Source organism: Oncorhynchus masou, chromosome 22 (genome assembly GCF_036934945.1).
Source record: "Oncorhynchus masou masou isolate Uvic2021 chromosome 22, UVic_Omas_1.1, whole genome shotgun sequence".
Taxonomy (NCBI): domain Eukaryota; kingdom Metazoa; phylum Chordata; class Actinopteri; order Salmoniformes; family Salmonidae; genus Oncorhynchus; species Oncorhynchus masou.
In genome coordinates, this window is record NC_088233.1 from 27042832 (window position 1) to 27059211 (window position 16380).

Consider the following 16380-nt stretch of genomic DNA (forward strand, 5'->3'; position numbering starts at 1 on the left):
CCCTTAACCTTGTTCTGAACACCTCCAAAACAAAGGTAATGTGGTTTGGTAAAAATAATGCCCCGTTTAGAGCTTGAGCTAGTTACCTCATACAAGTACTTGGGAGTATGGCTGGACGGTACACTGTCCTTCTCTCAACACATATCAAAGCTGCAGGCTAAAGTTAGATCTAGACTTGGTTTCCTCAATCGTAATCGCTCCTCTTTCACCCCAGCTGCCAAACTAACCCTGATTCAGATAACCATCTTACCCATGATAGATTACGGAGACGTAATATATAGATTGGCAGGTAAGTGTGCTCTCGACCGGCTAGATGTTCTTTACCATTCTGCAATCAGATGTGCCTCCAATGCTCCTTATAGGACACATCACTGTACTCTATTCTCCTCTGTAAGCTGGTCATCTCTGTATACCCGTTGCAAGACCCACTGGTTGATGTTTATTTATAAAACCCTTTTAGGCCTCACTCCCCCTATCTGAGATACCTACTGCAGCCCCTCAACCTCCTCACACAACACCCGTTCTGCCAGTCACATTCTGTTAAAAAGTCCCCAAAGCACACACATCCCTGGGTCGCTCGTCTTTTCAATTCGCTGCATCTAGCGACTGAAACAAGCTGCAACAAACACTCAAACTGGACAGTTTTATCTCAATCCCTTCATTCAAAGACTCAATCATGGACACCATTACTGACAGTTGTGGTTGCTTTGCGTGATGTATTGTTGTCTCTACCTTCTAGCCCTTTGTGCTGTTGTCTGCCCATGCTGGGTTGTCATGTGTTGCTGCATTGTCTTAGGTCTCTCTTTATGTAGTGTTGTCTCTCTTGTCGGGAAGTGTGTTTTGTCCTATATTTTTATTTTATTTATTTAAATTTTTAATCCCAGCTACCGCAGGAGGCCTTTTGGTAGGCCATCATTGTAAATAATAATTTGTTCTTAACTGAGTTGCCTTGTTGACTTGTCTGATATACCACGGCTGTCAGCCAATCATCATTCAGTCCTCTTCTCCTCCAGTCCTAAAGTGCTAAAGGGTGTGTAGGTTTTTGTTTTAGCCCAGCACTAACACACCTTGATTCAACTAATCATCAAGACTTGGGACAATATTGTTCTATCTATCTAATACATTATATGTCTTGTCTGACTATTCAAGAAAATAAGATGCTGCTGAACCGGAAGCAAATAGCACCACCCTGTGGTTGTGTAGCAATTGGCAGTGATTGAATCTGTATCTTACCTTTATTTAACTAGGCAAGTCAGTTAAGAACAAATTCTTTGCCCATTTTTCCCAGCGAGCCCACCACTACACCATCAGAGGATTGAAGGGAGACGAAGACACAGGGTTCCTTGCTAAGGTGATTGTGGGTTAAACCTGCTTAGGCAGGATGGACTACGTCCGTCCCCCTCGAATCTGACACTGAACCAGGTCAGGATGGGATCACTATGATTCCTGTATTATTTTAGTTGTGTATGAGAGCAGCCAGTGCTATCCTTCTACTAAATCATCAAGTAGTAAGTCCAGGCAAACAATGACAGTGCTGTGTGAATGGCCTAGAAAACAACCAGGACTAGTTTATGAGGGCACATACAATATATATACAAAAGTATGTGGGCACCCCTTCAAATGAGTTGATTCGGCTATTTCAGCAACACCCATTACTGACAAGTTTATACAATGGAGCACACAGCCATGCAATCTCCATAGATAAACATTGGCAGTATAATGGCCTTATTGAAGATCTCAGTTATTTTTAACGTAGCACCGTCACAGGATTCCACCTTTCCAACAAGAGAGTTCGTAAGATTTCTGCCCTGCTGATATTGCTGTTATTGTAAAGTGGAAACGTCTAGGAGCATCAATGGCTCAGCCGCGAAGTGGCAGGCCACACAAGTTTACAGAACGGGCCGCCGAGTGCTGGAGCGTGTAGTCGAGTGCTGAAGCGTCTACTGTCCTGTAGGTTTTCAGTCCAAGGATGGTAGATCTCCAGGAAGAGGGTTGGGAGGTAAAAGGTAAAAATCGTCTGTCCTGGGTTGCAACACTCATTACCGAGTTCCAAACTGCCTCTGCAAGCAACATCAGCACAATAACTGTTTGTTGCGAGCTTCATGAAATGATCAACAGCTTCCATTTGACTCTGGAGCAGTGGAAACGCGTTCTCTGGAGTAATGAATCACGCTTCACCATGTGGCAGTCCGATGGACAAATCTAGGTTTGGTGGATGCCAGGAGAACACTACCTGCCCGAATGCATAGTGCCAATTGTAAAGTTTGGTGGATGAGGAATAATGGTCTGGGGCTCTTTTTCATGGTTCAGGCCAGGCCCCTTAGTTCCAGTGAAGGGAAATCTTAATGCTACAGCATACATTCTATACAATTCTGTGCTCCCAACTCTGTGGCAACAGTAAGGGGAAGGCCCTTTCCTGTTTTAGCATGACAATGCCACCATGCATAAAGCGAGGTCCATACAGAAATGGTTTGTCAGGATCGGTGTGGAAGAACTTGACTGGCCTGCACAGAGCCCTAACCTCAACCTCATAGAACACCTGTGGGATGAATTGGAACAGCCAGTGCGAGCCAGTAGAGGCTGTCATAGCAGCAAGGGAGGGGGGCAACTCCATATTAATGCCCATGATTTTGAAATGAAATGTTCCAAGAACAGGTGTCCAAATTCTTTTGGTCATGTAGTGTATGAGATGGAGCATCTAGTTTAATTAACTTGTTATTTTCTGCCACACTAGAATATGTAAGGGATAATCAACTAGGGGCTATTTGTTCTGTGGAAAATAATGAACGTCGTGGAAGATGTCTTCCATAACTCCCTAGCGGAGTGAGCTAACCTTTCACTGCATTGCATTTTTTTCCAGAGAATGCATAGCGCCCCGAATTGATTATCCCTTTTATTCCGTGGCTATAACTTAGCACATTTACCAGTAGAAATGTGTTCATTTGCCGGTAAAAATATGTTCCAGATTCACTGAAGCAGCTAGTAAGTTTAGTAGATAGCGACAGCAGTTGCCTTGGTAAACTAACAGACTTGCTAGTTTAGCTCACCAAACCATTTGTACTAGCTTGCTATTATGAAAGTCGAATTCAGCAATGCCAGGCATATTTTCAATTCGCCTTTTGCTTTCAAAAGCAGTTAAACATAGAACATGTAAGAATGAACTACAGCCATTAAATTCTACTGTACAAATATAATGTTTGATTATAGGGAAATAATGCACGTTTTAAAATGCCATTCAAGTCAATCAGAAACGAGTATACAACAACGCCATGGTATAAACTTAATTAATTATACTGTAATTGTAATAATGTATAACAAACTCTGGCACATTTATCACCAAGTCCAAATGTTCAATCTTTTAAACTACATTTTCCTGAACCTAAAACAAAATATATTCTGAAAATAATTAATCAATGCCTTGAGTAAGAGACATTTTCTTTGTAAAAGGTGCGAAAAGCCCTCTGTGTGAGGAAGACAGAGATAAAGAAGCCAAACTGAGTTTAACACCGGTTGAGATGATAACTGCTCAGTTCCTTGCACCATTTCTGTTAACTGGTGTCTGTGTTCAATGAGAAGTAATAATCTTGTGAGTCTTTGTTTAATTTAGTGTGCTTTTTCTACAAAAATACTGGCACCTCTGCATAACATTCTAATTATGTAGGGTATAACGATCCATTCCTGTTACAGTCCATGGCCAGTAGAAAGATAAAAGTTCTAGATTAAAATATGAAATTAAGTTGTCATAGAAAGATGATTAGAAATATTGAGTTGTGAATTCAATGTAGTCAACAGTTACCATTTTGGAGAGTGCATAATCTATTGCTCTCATCTGCCTCCAGCAATAAGGGAATTAGTGAATATGGACAGGAAAACAAACCATCAACATAAATCAGTCTAACCTTTTTTAATAATAGCTCAAAATAGAATTTGATACATCTCAATCCTATTTGAAATAGAAGTGGCACACTGGGTAGGAAAACAAGGTAATGTTATGTAAAGGCAGTAGGATAGAAGAATAACGCAAGGTGACAGGAAGCCGATGGAATCGGCGGAGTGAGAAAGGGCTGGTCACATTAACCACTTAGATTTACAAAACCTCAAAGAAGGCAGGGAAAGGCTACAATAAAATGACACTGTTTGGAAAATGCCTGTCCCCTTGTGTAAGTGAAGAATACTTATAGTCCATTATAGTCCATTTCTTTTCTCTATGGCAAGTACCACAGTTTGAGTGTCGTCTTTATACAAACTCAAGCCATGTCAATGTGTAGGCCTATGCTTACAGTGCACTCAGAAAGTATTCAGACCCCTTCCCTTTTTCCACATTTTGTGGAAAATGTCCGCATCAGTCTATACACAATACCCCATAATGACAAAACAAAAACAGACACTTTTGATCATATATTCTATATAAGGTCCCACAGTTGACAGTGCACGTCAGAGCAAAAACCAAGCCATGAGGTTGAAGGAATTGTCGTAGAACTCTGAGACAGGATTGTGTCAAGGCACAGATCTGGTACCAAAACATTTCTTCAGCGTTGATGTGACGGTCCCCAAGAACACAGCGGCCTCCATCATTCTTAAAGGGAAGAAGTTTGGAACCACCAAGACTCTTCCTAGAGCTGGCCGCCTAGCCAAATTGAGCAATCGGGGACACGATGGTCACTCTGGCAGAGCTCCAGAGTTCCTCTGCAGAGATGGGATAAATTTCCAGAAGGACAACCATCTCTGCAGCACTCCACCAATCAGGCCTTAATGGTGGCCAGACCAAAGTCACTCCTCAGTATAAGGCACATGACAGCCTGCTTGGAGTTTGCCAAAAGGCACCTAAAGGACTTTCAGGCCATGAGAAACAAGATTCTCTGGTCTGATGAAACCAAGATTGAACTCTTTGGCCTGAATGCCAAGAATCACGTCTGGAGGAAACCATCCCTACGGTGAAGCATGATAGTGGCAGCATCATGCTGCGGGGATGTTTTTCAACAGCAGGGACTGGGAGAGTTGTCTGGATCGAGGGAAAGATGAACGGAGCAAAGTACAGAGAGATCCTTGATGAAAACCTGCTCCAGAGCACTCATGTACTCAGATTGGGGTGAAGGTTCACCTTCCAACAGGACAACGACCCTAAGCAGACAGCCAAGACAATGCAGGAGTGGCTTCGTGACAAGTCTCTGAATGTCCTTGAGTAGCCCAGCCAGAGCCCGGACTTGAACCCCATCAAATATCTCTGGAGAGAAAATAGCTGAGCAGCAACTCTCCCCATCCAACCCAACAGAGCCTGAGAGAATCTGCAGAGAAGAATGGGAGAAACTCCCCAAATACAGGAGTGCCAAGCTTGTAGCGATTACAGACTCGAGGCTGTAGGTGCTTCAACAAAGTACTGAGTAAAGGGTCTGAATACTTATGTAAATGTCATATTTCAGTTGTTTTTTTTAATACATTTTTAAAACTTTCTAAAAACCTGTTTTTGTTTTGTCATTATGGAGTATTGTGTGTCGATTGATTATAGAAAAAAACTGTCATCAATTTTAGAACAAGGCTGTAACATAACAAAATGTGAAAAAAGTCAAGGGGTCTTAATACTTTCTAAATGTACTGTATATATAAAGTATATACATATCTGACTGTACAACACTGTCGTATGTACTGCCACTGTGTCCTATTTACAGGCCTCAATGTTCCCAACCACTCCCACAAGCATCTCCAGATTCAGCCCTAACATGTCCCAACTGCGGCAGTACATGTGCCTCCTGGATTGGGCTTCACAACCACCTACAACTGCACCCCCGCCAAGAGTGATAGCCATATCTATCCTATAAATCATCCCTGGAAGCAATGTTATCTTTGGAAACGATGTACTGCAAGTATGTGTGTATGTTATTATGTGTATAATATCATTCATTATTTATATAGCTAGGCTTTACTCATATGTGTGCTGCTCCTCATGCTTGCTGTCTTGACCCTTGCCCTCATGTGACCTCCCTTCCTTCAAAACCCTCTTCTTTAACCCCTATCCTCTACCCTCCAACATCTGTTGCCTCAACCCCTTCCCTGGCCCCTGCACCCCTACAGTCACACTGTGAGTGTCGGCCCCCAGTGTGTTCTCAGCCACACAGGTGTACAGACCCGAATCCCGGGATGTCACCATGACGATCTCCAATGTTCCCTCTGGCAGGAGCCGGTAGGCAGGGGAGGAGAGGAGGGGGGGAGAGGAAGGGGTGAGGCTGGAAAAGAGGACAGGGGCATTACCAGATGCTGGGCTGGGTAAGTGGGAATGGTAAGAGGAGTAGTTGGATGTCTGGCTAGATGCAGGCTTGGAGTTGAGGCTGGAGATAGGCTTGGAGTAGGGTCTGGATCCAGGCTTGGAGTAGGGTCTGGATCCAGGCTTGGAGTAGGGTCTGGATCCAGGCTTGGAGTAGGGTCTGGATCCAGGCTTGGAGTAGGGTCTGGATCCAGGCTTGGAGTAGGGTCTGGATCCAGGCTTGGAGTAGGGTCTGGATCCAGGCTTGGAGTAGGGTCTGGATCCAGGCTTGGAGTAGGGTCTGGATGCAGGCTTGGAGTAGGGTCTGGATCCAGGCTTGGAGTAGGGTCTGGATCCAGGCTTGGAGTAGGGTCTGGATCCAGGCTTGGAGTAGGGTCTGGATGCAGGCTTGGAGTAGGGTCTGGATCCAGGCTTGGAGTAGGGTCTGGATGCAGGCTTGGAGTAGGGTCTGGATGCAGGCTTGGAGTAGGGTCTGGATGCAGGCTTGAAGTAGGGTCTGGATGCAGGCTTGTGGCTGTGGGTGTTGTTGGATGATCCCAGTGTCTGTCCAGAAGGAGTGACCCAGTAGATTGTGGGCTGAGGCTCTGCCAGGGCGCGACAGTGCAGAGCCAGCTTCTCCCCCTCTCTCACCCCCACGTAGGGGGGGAGGATGCCAGGGGGGATGAGGGGGAGGCAGGAGGCTGACATCTCTGTGATTGACACCTCCCTCACCCTGCGAGCCCTCAGCTCTGGAGGCTCAGAACACAATGTGGCCTGGGGCTGGATAAACCTCACAGCCTGTGGCATCTGTGTATCTGTGTGTGCGTCAGCATCTGTGTGAGGGTGCTCCTCAGCCACCCAGCGAAACAGGCAGTCACAGCGGAGGGGGTTGGAGTGCAGGCTGACCTCCCTCAGTCTGGGCAGAGACAGGACAGTGTGTTGGTGCAGAGCAGTCAGAGCGTTGGAGTTCAGCATCAGGCTCTCGAGCCTGCCCAGCTGGAAGAAGGCCTGGGGGTGGATGTAGGACAGCCGGGGGTTGTTGGTGATCTCCAGCTTGGTGAGCTCAGGCAGGTTCTCCATGGCTGCCCTCTCGATGGCCACCAGCTCCTCCATGTTGTTCAGACCCAGCTCTGTCAGGTGGACCAGGTCCCTGAAGTCCCCTGTCTGAACCAGACTCAGACGGTTCTTATTCAGGTCCAGGAACTTCAGGCCTGGGAGCCTCCTCAGAGCCTGTGTGGGGACAGTGGTGAGGAGGTTGTCGTAGAAGGACAGGCTCTCCAGGCTGTCCAGCCCCTCCAGGGCCCTCTCAGGCAACCCTTTCAGCCCCATGCCCCCCAGCACCAGGCTGCGTAGAGACGCCAGCGCCTGGAAGCCCCGTTCAGGGAGGACCTCCACTGGGTTTCCCCCCAGCATCAGCACCTGGAGGCAGGGCAGGGTGGTGAACCAGAGGGGGTCAATTGAGGTCAGGTGGTTGTTGTTGAGGTGCAGGCGCAGCAGGGAGCCCAAGCCAGAGAAGGCTCTAGGAGCCAGGGAGGCCAGCTGGTTGTGGCTGAGGAAGAGCTCCTGTAGGGCAGGCAGGGAAGAGAAGGCGGCAGGGGGCAGGGACCGGAGCTGGTTCTCCTCCATGTGCAAGGAGAGTAGGGAGCGCAGGGAGGGAGTCTGGGGCTGGGTTGAGGTTAGTGTCCTAACACTGCTGAAGCGGTTCTGAGACAGATCCAGCTCTGTGAGGTTGGGGAGTGTCTGTAACAGTGGTGTCTCCAAGGCAGACAGCAGGTTACTCTGCAGACAGAGGGTGTGTGTGTCTAGGGGGAGAGGGGAGGGGAGCTGGGTCAGGAACAGGTTGTTACAGTCCACAGTTGGAACCTCGCAGGACAATGACTGGGGGGAAAACCAGGGCATGATCTGACACACACACCCTGCCGGGCAGGAGACGCTCCATGGCAGGGAATGGACCACTAGTGCACTGGACACACACACCCACACACACAGGACCAGCTGCCTCTGCAGTAGGACCATTGACACCCTCAGCATCCTCACAGCAGAGAGGAGTTGATTCAGAGGAGTCGATTCAGTGGTGGCAATTCGATTGAGGTGACCCAGTGTTGTTGCCAAGTTACAGCGCTCTAGGTATCTGCTGTTGCCAGGTTACAGTGCCATAGGAGTCTAAAGTGTTGTGGACTGTCTCCGTGGTCAGACGGTCGCTGTCACATTGTGGCGACAGGTGTACTGGGCATGGCTCTGTACACACTAAGGAGACCTGGCAGAGAGAGAGAAGGAGTGAGTGAGAGCGGTGGAGAGAGACGGGGAAGATAATGTGTCAAGGACAGGTTTTGTAACACATTTAGACAGCCAGAGGACAGGTTGAGAGAGTACCTCCTGTTCTTTCAACTCTCAACCATTCCATTTGATTTGATTTCCAGTCTCTTTTCATATGCAATGCATTACATTTGATTTGATTTTTGTCCCTCTTTTCTTATTTACTTTAATTATATTTTGAATGAAAGAAAATATTTGTGTGTGTGAAGTGTGCACTGATGAAGACCAGTCACCACCTGGTGGCAGTGTTTACCAGTTAAGATAACAGAGGAAGTCTGAAATAAAACACATACACACACTCACACAATGGAAAGAAAGGGGTAGAGAGACTACTAGACCATGTGTCAAGGAAATGAGAGGAAGAGGAATATATCAAAAGGAGATAGAGGAGATGAGGATACCTAGTCAGTTGTCCAAATGAATGTATTCAACTGAAATGTGTCTTCTGCATTTAACCCAACTCCTCTGAATCAGGTGTGAGGGGCTAGCTTAATTGACATCCGCATCTTCGGCTCCCAGGGAACAGTGGGTTAACTGCCTTGTTCAGGGGCAGAACGACACATTTTTTACTTTGTCAGCTCGGGGATTCAATTCAATAACCTTTTGATTACTGATCCAACACTCTAACCAATAGCCTACCTGCTGGTGGGAGATGAGGAAAGGTGGGAGAGGAGGACAGGTGGGAGAGGAGGAAAGGAGGAAGAGGAGGAAAGGTGGGAGAGGAGGAAAGGTGGGAGAGGAGGAAAGGTGGGAGAGGAGGAAAGGTGGGAGAGGAGGAAAGGAGGAAGAGGAGGAAAGGTGGGAGAGGAGGAAAGGTGGGAGAGGAGGAAAGGTGGGAGAGGAGGAAAGGAGGAAGAGGAGGAAAGGTGGAAGAGGAGGAAAGGTGTGAGAGGATGAAAGTGGGAGAGGAGGAAAGGTGGGAGAGGAGGAAAGGTGGGAGAGGAGGAAAGGAGGAAGAGGAGGAAAGGTGGGAGAGGAGGAAAGGTGTGAGAGGATGAAAGTGGGAGAGGATGAAAGGTGGGAGAGGAGGAAAGGTGGGAGAGGATGAAAGGTGGGAGAGGAGGAAAGGTGGGAGAGGATGAAAGGTGGGAGAGGAGGAAAGGTGGGAGAGGAGGAAAGGAGGAAGAGGAGGAAAGGTGGGAGAGGAGGAAAGTGGGAGAGGAGGAAAGGTGGGAGAGGAGGAAAGGTGGGAGAGGAGGAAAGGTGGGAGATGAGGAAAGGTGTGAGAGGATGAAAGTGGGAGAGGATGAAAGGTGGGAGAGGAGGAAAGGTGGGAAAGGAGGAAAGGTGTGAGAGGAGGAAAGGTGGGAGAGGAGGAAAGGTGGGAGAGGAGGAAAGGTGTGAGAGGATGAAAGTGGGAGAGGATGAAAGGTGGCTGAGGAGGAAAGGAGAAGACTAGAGGAGGTTGTCTGGCTGTAGCTGAGACTGCAGTAGGAGGGATGAAGCAGTAATCTGCAGTGGAAGTAAGCTATCTGTACTGACAGACAGAAGGAGATGGAGGTATGGGAGAGAGTGAGAGCAAAGAAAATGGAATGACAGGGATAAAAGAGAGGGAGGGTTAGAGAGAGGGTGCTGGATGCTGATGCCTCGATCGCTCCAATACACACAAACATGCGGGCACACACACACACACACACAAACACGACAGAGTCTGAGCAGTTAGCACAAATGAGATGACACCACTGTGGCACATCACAGATGGCACTCTTCTCCTTCTACTGCTCTAATTCTGTGTGTGTGTGTGTGTGTGCGTGTGTCCATGTGTTTACCTCAGTGCCAGTGTATCTGTGTCTAACCCAGACATATGTCCAAGCGAACACAAACACACACATTTGCATCTCACAAAAAAATAATCCTTACCATCGAATGAACAATAATCCTTACCATCGAATGAACAATAATCCTTACCATCGAATGAACAATAATCCTTACCATCGAATGAACAATAATCCTTACCATCGAATGAGTACGGTTGACTGCATGCATCTCTCGATCCGTCCTCTTTCCTTCTGTCCCTCTTTTCCTATCCCACAATCTTGTCAGAGTAGTTTTTCTCCAGGAATGTTCAGTCAGCTTGTCTTTGTCTCGCTTTGTCAATGGCTTGCTCCACAATAAATCATCCTTCCTCTCTCTCCCCTTAAAACATATGTGTTTCCCATTCTGTATTTCTCTCTTTTTAAAATATTCCTCCTTTTCTATCTCTGAGGCTGTGGGGAGATCTCTACAGGATGAAACTGCACTCTCCCCAACCCCACTGTATCTCAGTCAGTATGTGTGAGCCTCTCTATCTCTCTCTCTGTCTCTCTCTCTCTTTCTCTCAGTAGCCAGTTGTCTTGAGCAGGAAAGCCAAAGATGATTTAATCTGAGTTTCTGTCCCTCTCTACTCCCCCTCTTTCTCCAAATAAAAAAATAATTTAATACCTCTGAATTGCAGGCTCAGTGAGTTTCCATTTGGCTCACTGGTTTGCTTTTTAAAAGCTGTCTAGTGGAGCATAGTGCTTGCTACATAGAGAATGAACTATTAAAACCAAAAAAGCTTTCAGAGACATCAGCATCTCTTCCGTGCAGAGGAAGAATCCTGGGAGCTATTGTATAAACTTTAATGCACTGTGCAGGTGTGTGTGTGTGTGTGTGTGTGTGTGTGTGTGTGTGTGTGTGTGTGTGTGTGTGTGTGTGTGTGTGTGTGTGTGTGTGTGTGTGTGTGTGTGTGCCTGTGTGTGTGTGTGTGTGTGTGTGTGTGTGTGTGTGTGTGTGTGTGTGTGTGTGCGTGTGCCTGTGTGTGTGTGGTGTGTGTAAAGCAGCGGATTCCATCTCCCCTTTCTCTCCAACCGTTCCACATCTCCCTATATCTCCTCCCTCTCCCTTCTCCATATGTATTAAAGAAAATGACTGTGTGTTGTGTCACTGTGTTTATGCCCTCAGCCATTCCTGTGCCACTGCTGACAATTGAGAAGACAAAAGGATTGCACAAAAGTTTCCATTCTCTCCCAACAAACCCTAACAAGTCACCTGCCTACATAGTTCAACACAGCTCTGAGTTTGAGCAGCAAAGCCTTGTTGAACTATGTACGGTAGGTGTGTGAGTGTCTATTGTATGATAGAGCTTCAAATCTATAAATACAAATAAAGATATATAAATATATATTTATTTTAATCATCTAACCTAAATCCTAACCCATCTAACCCTAATCCATGTCAGGATTGAATGTCATGTTTAGTGTTAAATGTTTGAGTTTACCTAGTCTTACCTAATCACAGAACGCACAATATGGACAGCAGAGAGAGAGAAGATTGGATGGACGGTAGGATGGAAGCACTCTGAGGAGAAGGGTAACCATTCCTGTTAGGCAAAGTGGGGGGGTTATGGGAGCTGAGCAACTAAGTTTTAGAAAAGCATGTCACAGAGACACACACTCATGCACACACCCTGCAGGCTGAAAGGCAGTGAGAATGAGGGATGAGAGGTAGCACAATGAAAAGGAATCTAGAGGAGAGGTCGTCATAGCAACATTGGGAGAGAAAACATTTGAGAGAGAAAACAAGCACTGCTTCCTGTTCTCTCATATTTTTCTCCTGCGTCTTTCCTTTCTTCATGTCTCTCCTCTCTTCACATCTGCTCTCCTTCATATTTTTTAATTCTCGTATCCTTCCCTCTAGTGGTTAGAGCGTTGGGCCAGTAACCAAAAGGTTGCTGGATCGAATCCCCAAACTGACAAGGTGTCACGACTTCCGCTGAAGTTGGTCCCTCTCCTTGTTCGAGCGGTGTTCGGCGGTCGACTACGCGGACCTTCTAGCCATCACTGATTCATTTTTCATTTTCCATTGGTTTTGTCTTGTCTTCCATCACACCTGGTTCCAATCCCATCAATTATATGTTGTGTATTTAACCCTCTGTTCCCCCTCATGTCCTTGTCGGTGATGGTTTATTGTATGTGTATGTCTGTACTGGTGTGCGGCAGGTTGTTACCCATTGATTTTTATTCTGTTTTCCGGTGGGTTTTTGGTAAATAAGCTTCGCCGTTGGAAACACAGTTATTTTTCTCCTGCGTCTGACTTCTCTGCCGCCAGTTCACACCCTTACACAAGGTAAAAACATGTTGTGCCCCTGAGCAAGGCAGTTAACCCACTGTTCCCCGGGTGTCGAAGATGTGGATGTTGATTAAGGCAGCCCCCTGCACCTCTCTGATTCAGAGGGGTTGGGTTAAATGCGGAAGACACATTTCAGTGGAAGGCATTCAGTTGTACAACTGACTAGGTATCCCCCTTTCCCTTTCCCCTCTGTGTATGTGTGTGGTCTACTCACACTGAGTCATGGTTGTGAATCATATGCACTGTTATGATAACCCTCAGTTAGGGCTGAGGAGAAGCATGTTGCAGTGTCACATCCAAGGAATGATTAGAGTCATGTGTCAGGGTTAAGCATTAAAGCAAACACATACACACACACACATCTGACTTTCTAGGGTTTAATTTCAGTGTAAGCAAACTGTACATCAGCATCAGCCAAAAGACAATGCATCTCATATTAATGAATGATATGATACAATGACATGATTGATACCATGATCTAATAATGTAGAATCATGATGGGTCTTTCTCACTCTGTTCTTTATATCCCTGTTTCTCTCTATCTCTGTCTCTTTCTATGTCTCTCTTACTTTCTATCTATGTGTGTCTCTCAGTCTTTCTATTCATGCGTGTCTGTCTTTCTGTGTGTCTGTCTCTGTGTGTGTGTCTTCCTCTCTCTCTCTCTCTCTGTGTTTCTCTGGCTCTCGCTTTCTCTGCCTCTGTCTCTCTCTTTCTGTGTGTCTGTCTCTCTCTGTGTGTGTGTCTCTCTGTGTGTGTGTGTGTCTCTCTCACTTGAATTCTCTACACAACAGGTGTTCGCTGGACCGGGGAAGGCTCAAGGACTTATGAAACGCTCCCCACAGCACAGCTAAATGGTGTGGTGTGTGTTGTAACGCTGCAGAGAGTGAGAATCTGCTGCCATGGTGACAGGCCCAGCAGTATCTTATAGCAACAGGTTGCTAGGCAGCCTGCATTGGTAGATGAGTTGGAAGTTTTTGTGTGTGCATTTGCATGTGTGAGTTTTGTAACGGATTGTTGAGTTCAGAGGAGTAAATCAAACGCATCAATTTACATTGAGTTCTCTTTGGCCTTGTAGATTATGGCTGTTGATGCTATTTGACACAGCATTATATCCAGTAAGGTTTTAATGTCCATAACATTGCAATGGTAGATTTTTAAGATTTTTCTCTTTAACCTTTTAATCTGAAACCTTAAACTTTAAACCCTCAGACTGCTGACAGCAAGCCCACCTCAGAAACGTTACAATCGGGTTACTTATATTTGCTTGTTGTTTTCTAGAATTAGAATTCCATTATTCCATTTACTATATTTTTTTTCAGTGACAGACAACAATGACCATGTTGCTATAGAAACAAAGTGACTTCATCAGCCAGCAGCAACAGGTAATTGAACAGGTGTTGCTGCAGCTACAGAGTAGGAGAGTTCAGGCTAGTGTGAGAGGGGTGTTACTGTGCAGCAACATGGAGATGAGGTACCCAGGCTTCAAGCCTCGCCTGCAGCATCGTCTGGTCCTGCAGGGCCCTCCGAGAGGTACCGCCCACAAAGCCCAGGTCACCAACTCATTGGCCACTCCCAGGGAAACATTCTACTTGCCCCTCCCACCTCCCCAACCTCGACTGGAGTTCTTGCACTGGGTGCAAGTGGAGAACAGTGAAGAGCAGGAGAAGAGGTGGAGGGATAGGGCTGAGAGGGAGCAGCGTAAGCCCCAGTGGGAGGCCAGCCTGCCTCGCCTCTCTCTACCTCCTCCTTCCAGAATGGGCCCCCATACCTTGGCACGCTTCTTCTTCCAGTGGAGGGGGAGACCCAGGCAAGTTCAGCCCCATCCAGAAACAGCCCCTACCCATACGCACTTCTTGTAGTATTCAGGGGTAGGGGTTGTTTTTGGATAGTTCCTTCAAGTTTATTTGCCAGTTGTTATAAATACATTGCAAATCTCAATGACGAGTTTTCACATAAAAAGAGTGCAGGACAAATATAGGTGTACATCCACAGGAACTGGAGCGGGCCCAGGGGGAGCCGAGCAGACTCACCCCAGGATGTGGACCCTGAGTGGGGGGAGAGAGAGAGGCTGCTCTTGCTCAGTCACCTGAGGGCTCCACCACTGGACAGCCAGGGCAACATACTGCCCCCTAGTGGCTTTAAACAGTAATCTTTGTAGAGATGTACAGTATATGCTGTTGTATATGCGTGGTTCAGACATGCTCAGTCTTAAAACAGTGAATAATTGTAGAATAGTGACAAATTCCTTTCTATATATGTGACTGAGCGGATCGATTCAGTCTTATTTAGCAACATTAGAAATTGTGATTTTTACAATGGATAAAAGAGACTCAGAGCTAGAAAATGGTACATCATATGCTATGGTTGAGGAACAATAGGAAAGTAATTCTGCTTTGAAAGTTGTAAACTTGTATCCTTACTTTTGAGAAAATGTCATTTTAATGTTTTGGTACCTACTGGAGAGCTCTTTGTCTACACCCATTCAGCAACGTTCACAACCTCTTAAACTTTAGCCCCACCCATCTCTTTAAGGGTTTATCCGAGCGTTCTGTCCTAACAACAGCGGTCAAGCACCCAAGCTAACTGGCTAATGTTGGCTAGCTTGCTAGCTACTTCCAGACATAAATGAGAGAACAGCTCACTGACCATTTTACTCACCCTATTGAAATGGATACTTGCATAGTGGAGTATTTTGTTAAGACAGGTAGCTAGCTAGCTAAACAATGAACCATAATCCCAACTCATGAAGTTACAACCCTGCATGAATCTGCAGGTAGCTAACAAACCAGGTTCAACGTTAGCTAGCTAACATTAGGCTATAACTAGCAAAGCAAATGGCTCTGATATACAAATAATATTACTACACAGCTCACACACATAACATTAGCTAGCAAGCCAGCCAGCTAATGTTAGCTAGCTAGCTAATAGTACACTTTAACTTGAAATGAAATCAACTTTCTGTCAAAATTAGAAATGTGTAATAACTGAAAATGTAGCTAGCTAGTCTATCTTACCCGTATAGATGGAATGGATGCTTCTCCCTGACACGGATGCCACGGTTGCCCTTACTTAGTTTGAAGATGTAATCCGGAGACAGGTGTTATCTCCATCTCTTTAGCTATCATACTCTAATTCTACTGATTTCAAAACTTGGTCCTCCAGAAAGTGGAGATCAACACTTATGCAGTTCTACTACACAAGATATATATATATATATAACACCTGCGTTAGACAGGATTACCTACACATACTGACCAGCTCAAATAGACAGAAGCTGCTACATGGCAGACCAATCCAAACTCATCTCTCGGCATGTCCAGCCCACTCATTATCTCAGCCAATAATGGCTAGCGGGAAGGTTGCTCCCCCTTTTCCTGCGGCTAAACCAACTAGGCTCGTAATTGAACAATTGTATTTGTATTTCAAATCAAATTGTATTAGTTACATGGGCCGAATACAGTGAAATGCTTACTTACGAGCCCCTAATTAACAATGCAGTTTTAAAAAATACAGATAAGAATGAGAAATAAAAGTAACAAGTAATTAAAGAACAGCAGTAAAATAACAATAGCCCATTTACAAATGGCATACAAGTTTGTTATTAAAGCACATGAAAGTTCACATGTTCAAGAAGGCATTTCTGCCAAAAAACACATTTTGATAAAAATGTAAAAGTTTATGTTCTCCTGTGAAGTAGTGACGCGCGACATACGCCTAGTTTCCTGGAACAAGTCACA

At 45.8% G+C, this 16380-nt stretch overlaps 1 protein-coding gene across 1 annotated transcript; it reads right to left on the reverse strand.

Annotated features, from left to right (window-relative positions):
• Positions 1-3885: 3885 nt before the first annotated feature.
• Positions 3886-10819, reverse strand: LOC135509253 (leucine-rich repeat neuronal protein 2-like). Its single transcript, XM_064929758.1, has 2 exons — positions 10511-10819; positions 3886-8495 (listed from the first exon to the last, which is right to left on the reverse strand). The coding sequence occupies exon 2, from the start codon at positions 8267-8269 to the stop codon at positions 6008-6010; it is 2262 nt and encodes a 753-aa protein (XP_064785830.1). The 5' UTR covers positions 8270-8495; positions 10511-10819; the 3' UTR covers positions 3886-6007.
• Between the last annotated feature and the right edge of the window lie 5561 nt (positions 10820-16380).